At 33.6% G+C, this 20,223-nt stretch overlaps 2 protein-coding genes across 2 annotated transcripts; both read left to right on the top strand.

Moving 5' to 3' along the window:
• Positions 1-9,685: 9,685 nt before the first annotated feature.
• Positions 9,686-11,497, top strand: LOC21401026 (5'-adenylylsulfate reductase 3, chloroplastic). Its single transcript, XM_024164059.1, has 2 exons — positions 9,686-10,019; positions 10,478-11,497. The coding sequence occupies exons 1-2, from the start codon at positions 9,970-9,972 to the stop codon at positions 11,421-11,423; spliced, it is 996 nt and encodes a 331-aa protein (XP_024019827.1). The 5' UTR covers positions 9,686-9,969; the 3' UTR covers positions 11,424-11,497.
• Positions 11,498-16,997: 5,500 nt separating this feature from the next.
• On the top strand, positions 16,998-19,749 carry LOC21401025 (5'-adenylylsulfate reductase 1, chloroplastic). The gene is made up of 4 exons (XM_010095728.2): positions 16,998-17,142; positions 17,500-17,655; positions 17,755-17,887; positions 18,346-19,749. Exons 1-4 carry the CDS (start codon positions 17,058-17,060, stop codon positions 19,370-19,372), a joined length of 1,401 nt encoding a protein of 466 aa, XP_010094030.1. The 5' UTR covers positions 16,998-17,057; the 3' UTR covers positions 19,373-19,749.
• The last annotated feature ends 474 nt before the right edge of the window (positions 19,750-20,223 follow it).

The following is a 20,223-nucleotide window of genomic DNA, read 5'->3' as shown; positions in this document are numbered from 1 at the left end:
AATAAAATTAAATAATAATTAGAAAAACGAAAAAAAGATTACACTTTTTGTAAGAAGGATCAAGTTTTGGTAAAAGTTGTGGTTTGCAATGAGAGCGTTGTTATCATCAGTGAAGCCTCTTTATGTTACCGTTTGATTTATTCGTGGTGGAGTTGTTAGAAGAAATGGACAGCTTGGAATCGTTTTGATTCTTCCTACAACATGCGCGTGTTGTCTTAGTAAGTGAGTGACTGATCACCTTTTGTGATTTTGCTTTTACTAGCTTTTTTTTTTTTTAAAGTTTTTAGGCAATCCATGTTATCAGTAGTCTTAATTTTTAATTTTTTATCTAGTTAAAATTATATGAGATTAAAATTTAACAGTTGAAATGTAAGAAATTACTAACAGTTTATTTTTACAGGACATAGAAAGTCTTTTTTTTTAAATGAAAATGAGAATTGCATTAGAAATGGACAGCTTGGAATCGTTTTGATTCTTCCTACAACATGCGCGTGTTGTCTTAGTAAGTGAGTGACTGATCACCTTTTGTGATTTTGCTTTTACTAGCTTTTTTTTTTTTTTTAAGTTTTTAGGCAATCCATGTTATCGGTAGTCTTAATTTTTAATTTTTTATTTAGTTAAAATTATATGAGATTAAAATTTAACAGTTGAAATGTAAGAAATTACTAACAGTTTATTTTTACAGGATATAGAAAGTCTTTTTTTTTTTAAATGAAAATGAAAATTGCATTTCCAATCAGAAAAATATAATCACTATTTCAAACACAGAAGACCCAAAATGCATTTAGCGAGTCAATCTCAATGACAGAGGCTCGATTAAAATGATCAATGACAGAGGCTCGATTAAAATGATCAAGAGAGTAACACATGCACGGAGTTCTACCAAAGGGAAATTAAAGAGGCACACAACTAATCGAGCACAAAATTAGCTCTTTTAAACACACCAAAAACACCATAATAGTTGATGGGTAACTCTCATCGATTGAAATTGAAAGACTAAGGCCTTCGCGGATTCGAGTTGAGATGTGATTTTATATGAAAGCTTTTCACTGTTGCAGAAAAAGTTGGATGTGACTTTTTGTGAAAGCTTTTAACTGTAGTAAAACTGAAATTAAAAATTTGAATTGGTGAAATGAATGAAGCCTAAAAACACTAAAGCCTACCACAACACCGCAAACGAACATGACTTACGGACTAGACAGAAACTACAATGGAGAATAGGCAAACCACCTCTGATATTATGGAAGTAAAACGGAAATAAAACATCAAAAAAAAATGCGAAAGAGGCCGATAGAATGCCATTATTGAATGAAACAAATTACTATGACATAAACGATAGGACTTGGCCTCACGAGAAACCTCACTGGCGGTCCACCAACCACCACGGCACTAGAGGCTAGAGCTAGAACTGCAACGCCGGCGCATGGAAACCCCCCTCAGTCGTCGCCACCACTAAGCCCGGCGCGACCTCCAAAGGAGCAGGCGCTGCACTACTGATGTGAAATCCCCGCACCACCCATTACCCGTAAGCCACCCATTGTCAGAATCGGTGAAGCCTCTCTCGTCAGATCTGAGCAATCCACCAAGCCCTCAACAACTCTGCAGCAATCCAAGGGTCCCAATCTTCAATGTGGCCATTGTTAGAAATCAATAATTTAGTAAAAACCATCACCCAAAAGCCAAAAACATTCATGTTAGATCATCAAGAACTAATAAATCTATAAGCGGAAGTGTACCTGAATCCATATTGACTGATTTCTCTCTAGAGTCGTGCAGTTTGTCTTTCAGATCAACACGTTTTCCTAGAGAATCCTTTAACTTTCTCTCTGTATTCTTTCTAATGATGGGATGTCAGAATGAATGAAAATATTACGTGTGATCTGGGGACCATAACTATCATTTATTGATAACTTCCCTGTTATCTTTTGGTATTTCTATTTTAGCCCATCATAAAAATAGAAATTACCCTCAAGTCTCTACACATTAAAGGCTCACACCCTATTAGATACATTAAAGCCTAAAATACCAAAACCTTAGTAGATCACTTTTAATTGGGTTTAACCTTATATGACAGCCTGTAATACATAATTATTCACATATAAGCCCAACTTTAGATTAAGAATCCAATAACCATGTCACGAGAATGCTGATATGCGCAAATATAACAGTCGACCGTTCGCCAGCGCGGCTCCACAACCACATGAAAACTTCGTTTCTTATGTTGCGGAATAGAAGCCATCCCCAACTGAGTAGCCCTTAAGAACATAGAGCACCATCTCTAGGATCGGAGAATCGAAGGTCAACAGTGCGGCAACTGCAAACTCAAGCCCAAGAAGAGTGGCGTACTAAGGAAAGTTTCAATTTTCAAACCCTAGTACACAAAGAAAGAGAGAAAAGTCACGTCACAACCTAAATAGGTGCTAGCTGAGAAAATTACATCACAAACCAAATAAATTGCGAGCATAAAGTCATTAATGCTATGTTGGATAGGAGGGATAGAAAAAAGGAAAGAAAGGGAAATAAAATATTTAGGTGAAGGAACTAAATAATTTTTTCTCATATTGTTTGGTAAAAGAGAAAGAAAAGTAAAAATAAATAAATAAATTTAAGGCATGTTACAATAATACCTCAATATAAATAAAAAAATGATGAATGTCGAAGATTAAAATTGTTATTTTACATTTCATTTTTTTGTCAAATTTTTTTCCTCCTCTTTTCTTCTCAAAATTAGAAGGATTAAAAATTAATGGCCCTATAGATTTTTATTTTCCTTCATTCTTCATTTCATCTTTACCAAATAACTTAAAATTCCATTTTTCCCTACAAAATCATTCATCTATTTTCTTTTTTCTCTCTTTTTCACCCTACCAAACACACTGTAAAATAAAAAATAAAAAACAAAAAAGTAAAGGAGAAAAACAAAACAAAAGGGTAATTTGATTTTTGTTGCATAAAAAATCTTAACAAGCTTCTCAAGTAAAATAAAAAATAAAAAAAAAAGAAGTAATTACATTAAGTTTGAATATGAGCGGGAAAAGCCCATTATTGGCCCATCCTTAACTAGGAAAAGGCCCATTCATATGAACGAAACCGCCGGTTTAAAATTCACTAATTTTGATAAATAAACGAGCTGTCGTATTATTTGAAACGATAGATAGTCATAGTTGCAAGAAAAACGACTTTGCACTTAACAGGATAAACTACAAGTCGTTTTTCCACGTAAAAGATTTCAAATTTCTTTAACAACTGACATCAAAGGTAAAATTTGCGGTTCGGTTCTTAACTTCTGGTTCTTCTCAGTGAAGCTGCCCATTTAATTCTCTGATTTAAATTTTTAATTCGAGTTTATATGTGATTTTATATGAGAGATTTTTACTGTAGTAAAAAAAAATTAGATGTGATTGTTTATGAGAGCTTTTTACTGTAGCAAAACTCAAATCAACGAAATGAACAGGGCCATTACAATCGTATTTGGAATTGATTCTGTTTTTTATTTTTCACGTTTTTTAAGAAAAAATGAACGGTGTTTAGCACAATAAAAATAAAAAATAGAAATGAAAATGATTTTTTAGTTTAGTATAAAATGATAGAAAAATAAAAAATGACTAGTCATTTTTTTTTTCATTTTCTCATCTCTCGATGAGAGAGAAAGAAAAAGAGATATTAATGATTTTTTTACACTAAAAATAATTTCTTAATAAAATTACTAAATACATTTTTAAAAATAATTTATGTCTGAAATTAAAAATATTTTTATTTTTATTTTCATATAAAAAAATAAAATTATTAACGCGTCCTACTATATTTTTAAATTAACTTTTACTTTTTAAGTCAAATTGTCGTTTACTATCGGACGATAATGAGCTTTGGGAACACAACCGACACGACATGACATGTTCCTTAAAAAAAACCGACATGACATGTCGTTTTTATCTCACAACAGCAAACTTGTAGAATACAAACGACATGTATTATTCTGAAACGATAGGAAACTTCTAAAGTGAAGACGACTGTATTTATTTATTTCTTTCTTTTTTGATAATTAAGTGAAGACGACTGTTGCATCACGAGTTTTGCAATGAAAATAACTTTTTCTAGAATCTTCGTTTTTTTTTTTGAAGGGAAATCTTCGTATATTAAATATTTGTATCAAATGTTTCGCATCACGGCAATTAGTATGCGTACTTGCATTAAATGACAACTGTAAAGGGTTAATTTTACATATAAATGCTTCGTCAGTATTTTATTATCTCAATGAGGTTACGAGAATACATGGCCGTTCATTTTATTGATTCGAGTTTGTAATTTGAGTTGAGATGTGATTTTGTGTGAGAACTTTTTACTGTAATAAAAAAGTTAGATATGACTGTTTTTGAGAGCTTTTTACTGTAGCAAAACTCGAATCAGCGAAATGAACGAGCCTTAATTCTTTAAAACTATTTCAAAGTATTAAATATGAGATAAAAAAAAAAAAAAAGTCGATAAAAGCATGACACCAAACTGCCATCCTTTCCAGGTCTTCATTGAATTAATAATTTAAAACTCAATATTCTCACCACTCATCAGCTCCCTTTTGATTTCAAAATGGTTGATCATTTCGAAACCAGTAACTGCATAACAATAAGAAGAGTCCATTAAGGAAGATTTTCCTTTAAAAGATGAAAAGAATATTCAAACAAAAGTACAATAATAAAATATGCCTAAATGAACATCAGGAATTCCTCTTCTATAATTGTCGACTAGAATTTATCTGAAGCAAACATAATCAATTTTATGTTTTACTACCTTTCTATAGAACTGATGGAACAATCCAAATTAGCAACGCGAAGCTTTACATGATTGAGTGGCTAATAAATGCTTTAGATCCGTTTAGTTCATTGATTTGAGTATGTGACTGTAGTTAAAAAGTTAAATTTATTTATAAGAGCTTTTTACTTTAGCAAAACACGAATTCTAAACTCGAATTAGCGAAATGAACGGGGCCTTAATCTCTTTGAGATTATCCTTCACAATATGGCACAAAAAGTTTGAACCATTCACTCCAAATAAATGAAAAAAAAAAAAAAAAACTTAGAGCAATGACTTTCTACATATGCCAGAAGAATATACTATCCGAGGAGCAAAATATATATGTATATATATATATATATTTGTTTATTCAAGTTTTAACAAACATATGAACTGGTGAAATTCGGAAAAATAGTACCAGATCGTTATTGCAGAGTCAACAAGTTAATCTCCATTACCTTAACAGGTCTTCATTTGCTTATAATTGTAGTTGCTTTTTTTGTTCTTTTGTTTTTCAGATGTTAGGTCATAGAATTCAATTTTGGAACTTTGTCCAATATTTCGTTCCTCAATCCAACATAAAAGACAAATCTGATTAATTATCAGTATCATATAAACTTATTGTAATGAGTTTGTAAGTTGTATCCTGTCAATAATATAAGAAATTTAGCATAAGGAGAGTTAAATTGGATTTTCATAGTTTATGATACTAATTATACAAGAAACCATGTTGTTTCTTCAAATTGAAGCTTCAGACGAGCAATATATGCCGCCTGCTGCATTAACTATATTGGGTTTTAGGTTTGCTCAATTGATGATATTATTATTATTATTATTATTAGTAATATTATATATGCATTTGTATGTGTGTATGCATGCTAAGAAAAAATAGAAACTAAAAGATTGGTAGACTATAGATTCCTACGAAATGATTATGGTCCAGGCTAAGTGTATATGACCAAAGAATATTCCACTTTATACAAGGTGAATATTATTATTATTATTATTATTATTATTATTTTATTAATGCTCCCAAAAGTATCAATATTCCACTTTATACAAGGTGAATATTATTATTATTATTATTATTATTTTATTAATGCTCCCAAAAGTATGTACCTTGTTTTAAAATGCCCTTTAATTTTTTAAAGCGATTCAAAACACCTCTTAATATATAAAAAATGATTCAAAATACATCATCCGTCCATTTCCGTTTATAACTTTAACAGATTACTGACATGCCATGCCCCACGGCGTCGACCCAAGCTGATCTGGTCTCCAACTCACGGACCTCATTGAAGCCAGCCTCCTTTCGCCCCACTTTGTTGTTAGCTTCAGCCTGTCCCCAATCACCACCTCCCGAGGTCGTCGGACCTTCTCTGCCCCAGATCGCCGCCGATTTGCAGCTCTAGTCATCGAAGCCATCCTTGCAAACCAAAAACGTAGTCATTTTATTTTATTTAATATTTATTATTATTGATTTTTATTAGTTGAATATCTTTAATTAACTTTTAAATACTCATTTCAAGTGTCACATATGCATTTTTTCATCCAAATGATACGCATAGATGGATGGAGGGAGTGTTTTAAATGACTTTTTATATATTAAGAAGCGTTTTGACCTGTTTTGAAAAATTAATAACACTTTGAAACAAGGGTGCTCAATGCTCATGAAAATTATACAAAAAACCATTTTATATCAATTTACTTCTTTCCTTTGAGTAGGTTCTAATCTAAAATACATATATAACACTAATTTTGATGTCGTCACGTATGCATTCGACAATCTATAGCGATGGCAATAACAATTTGTGAGAGAAACAACCCATTTACGTTTGGCATCCCAATTTGCCCCTTCTTTTGTCTCTTCTGACGCTAAAGTGCTAACCGAGTCAAAAGGATACGACACTACTAATTAATCATTTATTATTGTTAAGTATTGCAATTTGCTTATGCATGCTAATTTCACTAAAATCATTGTTGCTAAATAATAAGACATTTGGATTTTGGAATATCCTAACCTACAAGTGGATGGAGGGAAGAATAAAATTAGGAAAATATATTGTGACCTCACCTAGTCAACTTGTTTTCATCAAATTGGTTTCATCATTGTTTTTTTTATTTAGAATAAAATTGTTTTTATTTCAGATTCTTAGTTTGAAGTCTAAAATAAAAATTTCATAACAAAGTGCTCCACTAATTACATTCTAATACGTGGAAAAATATGTGCATTCTAAAACTTTAAAAAAAAAAAAAAAACTTAAGTTAATTCCAAGAAAAGCACCACACATATATCCAACGTATAATTTTTCTTCAGAGCAAAAAAAAAAAAAAAACGTATAATTGTGTGGTAGCCACAATACAAATTGGTCAATTTTTTCCCAAATGAACCCAAAATAATGATATTGTGGAGTCAAATCCTTTGATCCACATACAGGGGTGTCCATCAAACTGAACAAGTCTTGTTAGAAACGAATATGAGACGAGGACTATTAAGGAAACGTTTGGTTCATGGATTAGAATCATGAGATTAGAATTATTTTTGATTTACGTGTATTTTTTATGAGAGAAAACACTGTAATAAACTATAAATTATGATTCGAATTAGGGTACGAATTTTCTTACCAAACGTCCCTAAATGACACGCAGGACCACAAAAAAGAAGATAAAGAAAAAGAAAAGGCATTAATTGGCTGAAAACAAAAATATTTGATGACGATAATTCAATTTAGCAAAATAACGCCAGGCATATTCTGGAATTAACCGTAGTACTCACTAGATTATATGCCAACCATGCTATGTGGATATTTAAGTGTTGATGTTTTTTTTTTTTTTAATAAAAAAAAAAGTGTTCATGACATAGGGAACGCTTTCAATTTTAAATGGTTAAGAAAAAAAAATAGATAAATCAGTCTTTTAACAATTCACCAAATTATATTTGATTTTTGTTTGAATGGGAAATTTCATTGTAATTTATAGCAGTTGTAAACTTTCGGGTTTTTTTTTTCTTAAAATCCCTTTTAATACCTTTTTTTTTAATGAAATTTCAGTATAATATATTTGTATCTTCTATACTTGGTCTGTGTGAGGCTATGATCAACTGAATGATACGAGCCATTTCTTATTGACCGTAAATACAAATATATATTTTTCCAATACATGTCGTAGTCATATATATACCTGAGCCAGAAATTTATGTTTTTAATATGAACCAAAGAAAATATCTGAACCAAAACAGTTATTATGCGAAAAAGGAAACACAAATTATTATTGAGATGGCGATGGGAGGACAATAACATGCGCTCGATCGATTAATATATGTCTGGTACAGGAAAATTGAAATTGTCCTTGCGGCCAAAATTCTTTACTTTTTTTTTTTTTCCTTTCTTTTCTTAACACTTGAAGCGCCACTAATTAGTACTAATTATTTCTTAAATAATTTTAATGAAACCGCTTTTGTGGTAATATTATCATATTATTGTCCATTGTTGTAAAACTTGAAAAAATAAGTTTATTTGTCCAGTTTTAATAAATTATTAAGGTCACGTTCTTTTTACCATTCGAATTAAAAATTAATAAATTTAAATATAAGCACATTTTTGCAACATTGTTTTAAATATGGATCATATTTAAATTAATATTTACCAAACATGCATGGGCATTTTTTATTGATAATGAAAATGCAATTTGTAAATTAAATTAATAATCACACATGTCTAAAAACTCTTATAATTGAACACGAAAATACTATGGATAGATAAAGTTTTTAATCGCTAAATCACCCTTAAAATAATATTAATTAAATACTTTTTAAATCGTTTTAAAAATACGACAATTTAGCGCAAGAGGATGAAAATCTAACGGTTAGCAATGCGTAATATTATCACTTTTTTTAAAAAGAAGTTATACTACCTCTTAATTCTCCTTGTATGTTTTATGCGCTAAATGACTGTTATTAAAGTTTTTTTCCCTAACGTAATAATTATGATATAGTTTATTAAAAAATTATTATCTTTTTTTTTAAAGGAAAATACCCAGAAGAATCTATTAAAAAATTATTAATGTTTTTTTTAAAAAAAAAGGAAAATACCCGGAAGAATCCGAGAATTGACCATGCGATGGCTAAAATCTACGCCAAATTTACACGTCTCAAACAAGAAGCTTTCACGGCTGTGAAAGGGCGGGCCACGTGACGAAAGAGATGACAGAAATAAGAGGTGAAACCAATAAAATTCAGCCACGTAAGCAGCACACTTTGTCTCTTCGCAGGACGATATCACGTCCAGATTCAACGAACCAAGATGGCCGCCCTTTTATTCGCATTTCTATATCTTTCCTACTGAAAATAATCGACCTCACACAAACGGGAAAACCAAACCAAAAAACAGAGGAGAAAAAAAGCTTTCAATTTTCTGGGAAAATGGCGTTTGCTGTTGCTTCTCCTTCATCGACTGCAATTTCTGGTCCTCCTTTTTCTTGTTCTAGTGCCTCCTCTGAGCTTAAAGGTACTTTCTTTGTTCTCTTAATCTGTGTTATGTCGTTTGATTCTGTTTGGTTTCTGAGAAAAAACAGAGGAATGCGTGAGAAATTTGACCTACAGTTCTTAAATTTCAACAATAAGTATTTTGGAGCTTATGCGGTGGATCTGTTTGGGGAAGCTTGTTTTCTTTTAATACGTTTCATTTCTTTCATTTTCTCTGTTTTTCTTGTTTAATTGAGCCTTTTTGAGGAGAAAATGGAACCAAATTTACTTTTTCTTGGTGAAATTGAAATTTGGCAATGTTTTGAACTCTGAACCTTGAATCTTTAAGCGAAATTCCTTGATCTTTAAGCGAAATTCCTTGAATCTTTAACCTTGAATGTAATGCTAAATTTTCTTTCGTTAATCTTTTGCAGCTTTGCAGATTGGTTCAGTTAGGTTATTGGAGCGTTTTCATGGCCAGTCTTCGGCTCTTAATATCTCTCAAAGAAAGAGCGCAGTGAAGCCTCTAAATGCCGAGCCTAAACGAAACGATATGATCGTGCCATTCGCGGCGACCGCTATTGCTCCTGGTAAAGATTTGTGTTCTTTCTTTCTTTTAATTTTGAGTTTTGATTATGGGTTTTTTTTAAAAAAAAGTAGAAGCCGAGGATTATGAACAACTGGCTAAAGACCTTGAAAACGCTTCCCCACTTAAAATTATGGACAAGGCCCTTGAGAAATTCGGCAATGACATTGCAATTGCGTTCAGGTAATCTTCATTCTTCGATCGCATCATTTCGATTTATATATTATGTTTTCTTATATGATGATACGATTTTGGGTCCATTCTTTAATTTCGTTGTGTTAAGTCTTCAAATTTACGTCGATATGGAAAGATACATTTTCTATTTCTTTAATTGAATATTCCATGCTATGAAGATTCCACTCCGAATTTCAACTGATACCCTGTTTTGCGTAATTTATTTACATTGGTATGGTTTGTCTGAGACTGAAACACAGTAATCTGAAATGATTGTACTTTTACGGTTACAAATTAGTATTATATGATTTAACCTCCCTTTAAAGCAGAAACTTTCCAACATTACATGAATTCCACTAAATCTGCCTAACTATAGTTATTTTAATGTATCCTACTTTATTTAATGCCATCAAAGAACAATCATCGGCTACGTGATTGATTATTAACGCATATGTATTCTTGTGCAGTGGAGCTGAAGATGTTGCTTTGATAGAGTATGCTCATTTAACAGGTCGTCCCTTTAGGGTGTTCAGCCTGGACACTGGGAGATTGAACCCGGAAACGTATCGATTTTTTGATGCAGTTGAGAAGCAATATGGCATACGCATTGAATACATGTTTCCTGATGCTGTGGAAGTTCAGGCATTAGTGCGGAGCAAGGGTCTCTTCTCATTTTGTGAGGACGGGCACCAAGAATGCTGCCGGGTGAGGAAGGTGAGGCCCCTCCGGAGGGCCCTGAAGCGGCCGAGAGCCTGGATCACTGGTCAAAGGAAGGACCAATCTCCAGGAACTAGGTCTGAAATTCCTGTTGTCCAAGTAGACCCGGTATTTGAAGGCTTGGATGGTGGAATTGGCAGCGTGGTGAACTGGAACCTTGTGGCAAATGTCAGTGGCGTTGGCATATGGAACTTTCTTCGCACCATGGATGTAACTGTGAACTCATTGCATTCGCAGGGGTACATCTCATTAATTGGCTGTGAGCCATGCACGAGACCGGTTCTACCCGGACAACACGAGAGAGAAGGAAGGTGGTGGTGGGAGGATGCCAAAGCTAGGGAGTGTGGCCTCCACAAGGGAAATATCATGAAAAATGACGCCGCTAATGCAGCCACTGTTGACGAACAGGATGCCTTACTCTTGTATCTTGATAGTTCTTGTGATCGTTGGGTGATTGATTCAGGAGCATCGTTCCACTTTACGGCCCATCGTGATGTCCTGGAGAATTATGTTGCCGGAAATTATGGTAAGGTTTCTCTTGCTGATGGTGGATTTCTAGACATTGTTGGTATGGGAGATGTCAGGTTGAAAACACCTGATGGGTCTGTGTGGAAGATCGACAAGGTGAGACATGTGCCCAAATTGATGGGCAATTTTATTTCAGTGGGGCAACTTGATGAGGAGGACATCATGTAACCTTCAATTGTGGAGGATGGAAAGTCACAAAGGGGGCCATGGTTGTTGCTCGGGGGAGTAAGATTGGAACCCTCTACATTAGTTGTAATTGTAGGGATACCGTAGCAGTTGTTGAAACTGCTCTTAATACAGAGCAATGGCATCATAGGCTCGGACACATGAGTGAAAGGGATGAAGTTGCTTCATTCTGCGGTAAATTTAGAGCGGATGGCGAGCAAAAGGAGTATGCTAAGGCGGGCGGAATTGCAGCTTCAAAGCTTCCCCACAATTCTTTTCTTCCCTGAACACTCAGCTCAGCCAATCAAGTATCCCTCAGAGAGTTCTTTGATGGCTTTTGTAAACGCCCTTCAGTGATGCTGCTCATGCACATCATGAATCAATAAATGGCCTGTTATCCAAGGACTGAAGTCCAAGGCTCCCATGAAAATTTTGTGGGTAAAACATAGATTGGAGCTGGAGTCAACAGATAGTTGGCGAAACAAAAGGGAAATGGCCTTCATACATTCATTTTAGCAATAAGATTATTTCGTGTTCTTTTTGTTTGAAACCTAGGTCAAGGAAGTGTAATTGTGTTGTTTATTGATATCTTCGTTGTGTTGCTTTGCTTCCTGTCAGTCGCTAGAAGTTTTGAGGGAGGGAGCTTTTGTAGTCTGGGATTATTTCGTGTTCTTTTTGTTTGAAACCTAGGTCAAGGAAGTGTAATTTTGTTGTTTATTGATATCTTCGTTGTGTTGCTTTGCTTCCTGTCAGTCGCTAGAAGTTTTGAGGGAGGGAGCTTTTGTAGTCTGATACTATTCTTCTCTCTGGTTGGATGCCTAAGAAATGTGGATCTATTTGATATGTCAAATTTAGATTTTTCGTTCCTATCTTCCGTCTCTCATACGAGTGTACGTCTTTCTTTTCCAAAACTTGAAATTCTTTTAAGGATTTGGCAGTGAAATCAAATTTCCTCTCCTTTTAACTATGTGATTTGATCTTATAGTTGAAGCCCATGGTAATTACAAATTAGCAGGCCTCACTATCTCAGAATCGGCTTATTAATAATTCCAACTCGCAGAAAACATTCTCTAATACATATAGATATAGTTTTTTCATCTGGGAACAGGCATACGGTACAGAGCAAGATCTTCTCAGTCCAAAGGAGTAAAACAAAGTTTAGGGGGAACCTATATGTAGTTTTGAACTAAAATTTTCACCCATTTTTTTGTCATGTGATTATATTATGATCTAGTGGTTAGAAAGGGGTGATATTGTTGAGGAATCTCTGGTTCTGGTGTTGGTGTAAGGTATCGAGAATCCTTTATGTTGTGTTCATCAAGAACTAGGATATCCTTACCCATATCCTTGTTAGCATGTTTTAAAGTGTTTTGGCCAATACAAATGTTTTTAGAAGACTGTTGTGTTCATCAAGAACTAGGATATCCTTACCCATATCCTTGTTAGCATGTTTTAAAGTGTTTTGGCCAATACAAATGTTTTTAGAAGACATGACATGTTTGATAAAGAAAAGTATTTTAAGACAATAACTTGATTATTGCTATTGACCCCATAATGAATTGATTTAAAGTTTTAATTAACATTTTCTTAAGATAAAATATCTTGCGAACTGGTAAACCCGCCGATGGCCTAGACATGATATGGAGATCGTATCCGTGGGGTAGAACTCGAAATCCGGATGGGCCACTATTGTGGTGCTTGCCCTTACATTGGTCGGAAGTAATTTAATTACTTAAATTACGTGTTGGTTGCATGTAATATGAAATTTAAGTTTATTTACCTTTCAGTAAAAGATTGTTTGATTCTGAATGATTCTTTCGGGCCTGTACTTTCATTTATTTATTCAGTTTTTATTAATTTTTATCATACTAGGTATTTCACTCACTTTTTTCTGTTTTCAATGTTTTAACCCCCCTTCAGAGTTAGCGGTTTAGATTTACATCATGACAAGTAGAAGCCAATAGATTAAAGGCACGAGATTCGAAGTGATATGCTTGTTCCGAATTTACAGTTTTTAATTCTGAGTTGTACTGTATTTCTGTATATAAACTGTATTGATCGACATTATCCCATAATTGTATAATTTTAAACTTTATGGACTGTTTTAAATATCGTTTGTAAAAGAAATACTTCGAAGTAATATATTTTAATATCTATGTTGGTATTTGTATATTTTATTTTATTTTCATGAATTTTTCTTAATTAATTTAGTTTAATTAAGTTAATTTTTTTTAATTATATCTCAATAATCACGGTCTCATTTTTTAGGCCGTGACAAATTACTGGAAAAGAAAAAGATAAAATAATAGATAAAAGCGGGCAAAGCAAGAAAAAACAAAAAAAAGAAGTAAAAAAAGCCAAAAAAAAAAAAAAAAAAAACGTTTCGAGGAGATTTTATGTACTATATAAATGGCTTCCTAATGCAATTAGGCTTTTCGTAAAACTTATGTGATGCGGTTACGAAAGGAATGGGCCAACAGTGTATTTTTTTTAAAGAAAGTCAAAGAGATCTTTCTCATTGTAAAGAACTACTCACTAGCTAGAAGTAAGTGGCACGTTCCAAGATATCCTCGTAGAAATACGTAACCCCATGAAACCTCTTCTTCTCATCATATTAAAGGGACGCCACATTCAGGTGAGCCGCCCGATGTCGATCAACGTTACCTTTGAATTTGGCTTCCCTGTCTAATCGTATCTTTGCTGTTGATGGGGAGCTAGTTGGGGGTCGGGGGATGGAGGGGAAATCCCTTCCGAAACGCTTCGCACATACGTGAAACGTTTCGCAACATCCCGTTCGAAACTTATTCGCACTTATTATGTAGGAATAGATAGATAACTAGATTTTTTTTTTTATTTGGTATCCTAATAATGTTTTGATATAAATGATTATGAGGTGCAAGATTATTGCTTTCTTTTTTACGCTTACATAAGTTTATACTTTCATAAAGCGTCCATCACGGTTCATTATTGCCCAACCGTGGTCCCTTTCTTCGTCGGTACTTTGTTGCCGTCACTGGCTTCGGCACACAATAAATGAATGAATCACAAAGAACATATCCTTCTAGGCCCCCAAAGGCCAAGATTCTAATTGGCGTTTTCATATGACTTATATTATATTATTATTATACAAAGGAGATTCTAATAGCTGTAAATTGTTAGTTGCGAGAGAAACAACCCATTTACGTTTGGCATCCCAATTTGCACCTTCTTTTGTCTCTTCTGACGCTGAAGTGCTGACCGAGTCAAAAGGATACAACACTACTAATTAATCATTTATTATTGTTAAGTATTGCAATTTGCTTATGCATGCTAATTTCACTAATCAATGTTGCCAAATAATAAGACATTTGGATTTTGGAATATCCTAATCTACAAGTGGATGGAGGGAAGAATAAAATTAGGAAAATACATGGTGACCTCACCTAGTCAACTTGTTTTCATCAAATTGGTTTTTTTGTTCATTTTTATTTTTTCAGAATAAATTTTTTTATTTTATTTCAGATTCTTAGTTTGAAGTCTAAAATAAAAATTTCATAACAAAATGCTCCACTAATTACATTCTAATACGTGGAAAAATATGTGCATTCTAAAACTATTTTTTTTATAAAAAAAATTAAGTTAATTCCAAGAAAAACACAACACATATATATCCAACGTATAATTTTTCTTCAGAGCAAAAAAAAAAAAAAAAAACGTATAATTTTCTTGGAGTGTGAACTTTTTTGTATGGCTTTGGAGTTGTGAAGTGTGGTAGCCACAATACAAATTGGTCAATTTTTTCCCAAATTAACCCAAAATAATGATATTGTGGAGTCAAATCCTTTGGTATTTGATCCACATACTGGGGTGTGTCCATCAAACTGAACAGGTCTTGTTAGAAACCAATATGACATTAGGACCATTAAATGACACGTAGGACCACAAAAAAAAGAAAAAGAAAAAGCATTAATTGGCTGAAAACAAAAATATTTGATGACGATAATTCAATTTAGCAAAATAACGCCAGACATATTCTGGAATTAACCGTAGTATTCACTAGATTATAGTTTTTTTTTTAATAAAAAAAAGTGTTCATGACATAGGGAACGCTTTAAATTTTAAATGGTTAAAAAAAATAGATAAATCAGTCTTTTAATAATTCACCAAATTATATTTGATTTTTGTTAGAATGGGAAATTTCATTTTAATTTATAGCAGTTATAAACTTTCGGTTTTTTTTTTTTTTTAAAATCCCTTTTAATAACTTTTTTTTAAAATGAAATTTCATTATAATATATTTGTATCTTCTATACTTGGTCTGTGTGAGGCTATGATCAACTGAATGATACGAGCCATTTCTTATTGACCGTAAATACAAATATATATTTTTCCAATACATGTCGTAGTCATATATATACCTGAGCCAGAAATTTATGTTTTTAATATGAACCAAAGAAAATATCTGAACCAAAACAGTTATTATGCGAAAAAGGAAACACAAATTATTATTGAGATGGCGATGGGAGGACAATAACATGCGCTCGATCGATTAATATATGTCTGGTACAGGAAAATTGAAATTGTCCTTGCGGCCAAAATTCTTTACTTTTTTTTTTTTTCCTTTCTTTTCTTAACACTTGAAGCGCCACTAATTAGTACTAATTATTTCTTAAATAATTTTAATGAAACCGCTTTTGTGGTAATATTATCATATTATTGTCCATTGTTGTAAAACTTGAAAAAATAAGTTTATTTGTCCAGTTTTAATAAATTATTAAGGTCACGTTCTTTTTACCATTCGAATTAAAAATTAATAAATTTAAATATAAGCACATTTTTGCAACATTGTTTTAAATATGGATCATATTTAAATTAATATTTACCAAACATGCATGGGCATTTTTTATTGATAATGAAAATGCAATTTGTAAATTAAATTAATAATCACACATGTCTAAAAACTCTTATAATTGAACACGAAAATACTATGGATAGATAAAGTTTTTAATCGCTAAATCACCCTTAAAATAATATTAATTAAATACTTTTTAAATCGTTTTAAAAATACGACAATTTAGCGCAAGAGGATGAAAATCTAACGGTTAGCAATGCGTAATATTATCACTTTTTTTAAAAAGAAGTTATACTACCTCTTAATTCTCCTTGTATGTTTTATGCGCTAAATGACTGTTATTAAAGTTTTTTTCCCTAACGTAATAATTATGATATAGTTTATTAAAAAATTATTATCTTTTTTTTTAAAGGAAAATACCCAGAAGAATCTATTAAAAAATTATTAATGTTTTTTTTAAAAAAAAAGGAAAATACCCGGAAGAATCCGAGAATTGACCATGCGATGGCTAAAATCTACGCCAAATTTACACGTCTCAAACAAGAAGCTTTCACGGCTGTGAAAGGGCGGGCCACGTGACGAAAGAGATGACAGAAATAAGAGGTGAAACCAATAAAATTCAGCCACGTAAGCAGCACACTTTGTCTCTTCGCAGGACGATATCACGTCCAGATTCAACGAACCAAGATGGCCGCCCTTTTATTCGCATTTCTATATCTTTCCTACTGAAAATAATCGACCTCACACAAACGGGAAAACCAAACCAAAAAACAGAGGAGAAAAAAAGCTTTCAATTTTCTGGGAAAATGGCGTTTGCTGTTGCTTCTCCTTCATCGACTGCAATTTCTGGTCCTCCTTTTTCTTGTTCTAGTGCCTCCTCTGAGCTTAAAGGTACTTTCTTTGTTCTCTTAATCTGTGTTATGTCGTTTGATTCTGTTTGGTTTCTGAGAAAAAACAGAGGAATGCGTGAGAAATTTGACCTACAGTTCTTAAATTTCAACAATAAGTATTTTGGAGCTTATGCAGTGGATCTGTGTGGGGATGCTTGTTTTCTTTTAACACGTTTCATTTTCTCTGTTTTTCTTGTTTAATTGAGCCTTTTTGAGGAGAAAATGGAACCAAAATTTACTTTTTCTTGGTGAAATTGAAATTTCGCAATATTTTGAACTCTGAACCTTGAATCTTTAAGTGAAAATACTTGATCTCCGGGAATGTAATGCTAAATTTTCTTTCGTTAATCTTTTGCAGCTTCGCAGATTGGTTCAGTTAGGTTATTGGAGCGTTCTCATGGCCAGTCTTCGGCTCTGAATATCTCTCAAAGAAAGAGCGCAGTGAAGCCTCTAAATGCCGAGCCTAAACGAAACGATATGATCGTGCCATTCGCGGCGACCGCTATTGCTCCTGGTAAAGATTTGTGTTCTTTCTTTCTTTTAATTTTGAGTTTTGATTATGGGTTTTTGTATGTGGCCTTTGACCTAACTGGGAATTGTTTTAAATTTGCAGAGGTGGAAGAGAAGGAAAAAGTAGAAGCCGAGGATTATGAACAACTGGCTAAAGACCTTGAAAACGCTTCCCCACTTGAAATTATGGACAAGGCCCTTGAGAAATTCGGCAATGACATTGCAATTGCGTTCAGGTAATCTTCATTCTTCGATCGCATCATTTCGATTTATATATTATGTTTTCTTATATGATGATACGATTTTGGGTCCATTCTTTAATTTCGTTGTGTTAAGTCTTCAAATTTACGTCGATATGGAAAGATACATTTTCTATTTCTTTAATTGAATATTCCATGCTATGAAGATTCCACTCCGAATTTCAACTGATACCCTGTTTTGCGTAATTTATTTACATCGGTATGGTTTGTCTGAGACTGAAACACAGTAATCTGAAATGATTGTACTTTTACGGTTACAAATTAGTATTATAAGATTAACTTCCCTTTAAAGCAGAAACTTTCCAACATTACATGAATTCCCACTAAATCTGCCTAACTATAGTTATTTGAATGTATCCTACTTTATTTAATGTCATCAAAGAACAATAATCGGCTACATGATTGATTATTAACGCATATTTATTCTTGTGCAGTGGAGCTGAAGATGTTGTTTTGATAGAGTATGCTTATTTAACTGGTCGTCCCTTTAGGGTGTTCAGCCTGGACACTGGGAGATTGAACCCGGAAACGTATCGATTTTTTGATGCAGTTGAGAAGCACTATGGCATACGCATTGAATACATGTTTCCTGATGCTGTGGAAGTTCAGGCATTAGTGAGGAGTAAGGGTCTCTTCTCATTTTATGAGGACGGGCACCAGGAATGCTGCCGGGTGAGGAAGGTGAGGCCCCTTCGGAGGGCCCTGAAGGGGTTGAGAGCCTGGATCACTGGTCAAAGGAAGGACCAATCTCCAGGAACTAGGTCTGAAATTCCTGTTGTCCAAGTAGACCCAGTATTTGAAGGCTTGGATGGTGGAATTGGCAGCTTGGTGAAGTGGAACCCTGTGGCAAATGTCAATGGCGTTGACATATGGAACTTCCTTCGCACCATGGATGTACCTGTGAACTCATTGCATTCGCAGGGGTACGTCTCAATTGGCTGTGAGCCATGCACGAGACCGGTTCTACCCGGACAACACGAGAGAGAAGGAAGGTGGTGGTGGGAGGATGCCAAAGCTAAGGAGTGTGGCCTCCACAAGGGAAATATCAAACAGGAAGATACGGCTCAGCTTAACAGCAATGGTAATGGAGCTGCTGCTGAGACTGATATTTTCAACTCGCAGAATTTGGTCACCTTAAGCCGGGCTGGGATAGAGAACTTGGCAAAGCTGGGGAGCCGGAAGGAACCATGGATTGTTGTGCTCTATGCCCCATGGTGCCAATTCTGCCAAGCTATGGAAGGATCATACCTTGAATTGGCGGACAAGCTAGCGGGTAGTGGCGTGAAAGTTGGTAAATTTAGAGCGGATGGCGAGCAAAAGGAGTATGCTAAGGCGGAATTGCAGCTTCAAAGCTTCCCCACAATTCTTTTCTTCCCTGGACACTCAGCTCAACCAATCAAGTACCCCTCAGAGAAGCGGGATGTTGATTCTTTGATGGCTTTTGTAAACGCCCTTCGGTGATGCTGCTCATGCACATCATGAATCAATAAATGGCCTGTTATCCAAGGACTGAAGTCCAAGGCTCCCATGAAAATTTTGTAGGTAAAACATAGATTGGAGCTGGAGTCAACAGACAGTTGGCGAAACAAAAGGGAAATGGCCTTCATACATTCATTTTAGCAATAGATTATATCGTGTTCTTTTTGTTTGAAACCTAGGTCAAGGAAGTGTAATTGTGTTGTATATTGATATCTTCGTCGTGTTGCTTTGCTTCCTGTCAGTCTCTAGAAGTTTTGAGGGAGGGAGCTTTTGTAGTCCGGTACTATTCTTCTCTCTGGTTGGATGCCGAAGAAATGTGGATCTATTTGATATGTCAAATTTTAGATTTTTCGTTCCTATCTTGTGTCTCTCATACGAGTTTATGTCTTTCTTTTCCAAAACTTGAAATTCTTTCGAGGATTTGGCACTGAAATCAAATTTCCTCTCCTTTTAACTATGTGATTTGATCTTATAGTTGTGTCCGTGGTAATTTGATTAACGCTTAAAAGTGTTGTTTACAAACAGTCAATTATAACACAAAAATACGATCTCAGCCACAGAAAAACAATAAAATAAATAAGAAAGATTAATAGAATAAGACGTTAAAGAATAATAAATTAATAAAATTAATTAATGAGAGATTATGTTTGTGATTTTGTTACGAATAAAGTAAAGAAAATAGAAGAAATTTGTGTTAAGAAAATTTAATAGTAAAAATATTAAGGTGTCGAGAATCTTTTATATTCGTTTAGGCTTTAATTTACAAAATAAAATTATCAAATAAATTAAATTCTTACGTTGATTTTAAAAAAATTATTATTATAAATTACGTC

This window comes from Morus notabilis, unplaced genomic scaffold (genome assembly GCF_000414095.1).
Source record: "Morus notabilis unplaced genomic scaffold, ASM41409v2 Scaffold235, whole genome shotgun sequence".
Lineage (NCBI taxonomy): Eukaryota > Viridiplantae > Streptophyta > Magnoliopsida > Rosales > Moraceae > Morus > Morus notabilis.
This window is presented reverse-complemented; position numbering and strand designations above follow the sequence as displayed.

Bases quoted from the DNA above. Each gene is read 5' to 3' on its own strand.
- LOC21401026 (XM_024164059.1), top strand. From the start codon at position 9,970: ATGGACAAGGCCCTTGAGAAATTCGGCAATGACATTGCAATTGCGTTC. The intron at 10,020-10,477 runs GTAATCTTCATT...ATTCTTGTGCAG, and splicing joins GACATTGCAATTGCGTTCAG to TGGAGCTGAAGATGTTGCTT.
- LOC21401025 (XM_010095728.2), top strand. From the start codon at position 17,058: ATGGCGTTTGCTGTTGCTTCTCCTTCATCGACTGCAATTTCTGGTCCT. The intron at 17,143-17,499 runs GTACTTTCTTTG...AATCTTTTGCAG, and splicing joins TGCCTCCTCTGAGCTTAAAG to CTTCGCAGATTGGTTCAGTT. The intron at 17,888-18,345 runs GTAATCTTCATT...ATTCTTGTGCAG, and splicing joins GACATTGCAATTGCGTTCAG to TGGAGCTGAAGATGTTGTTT.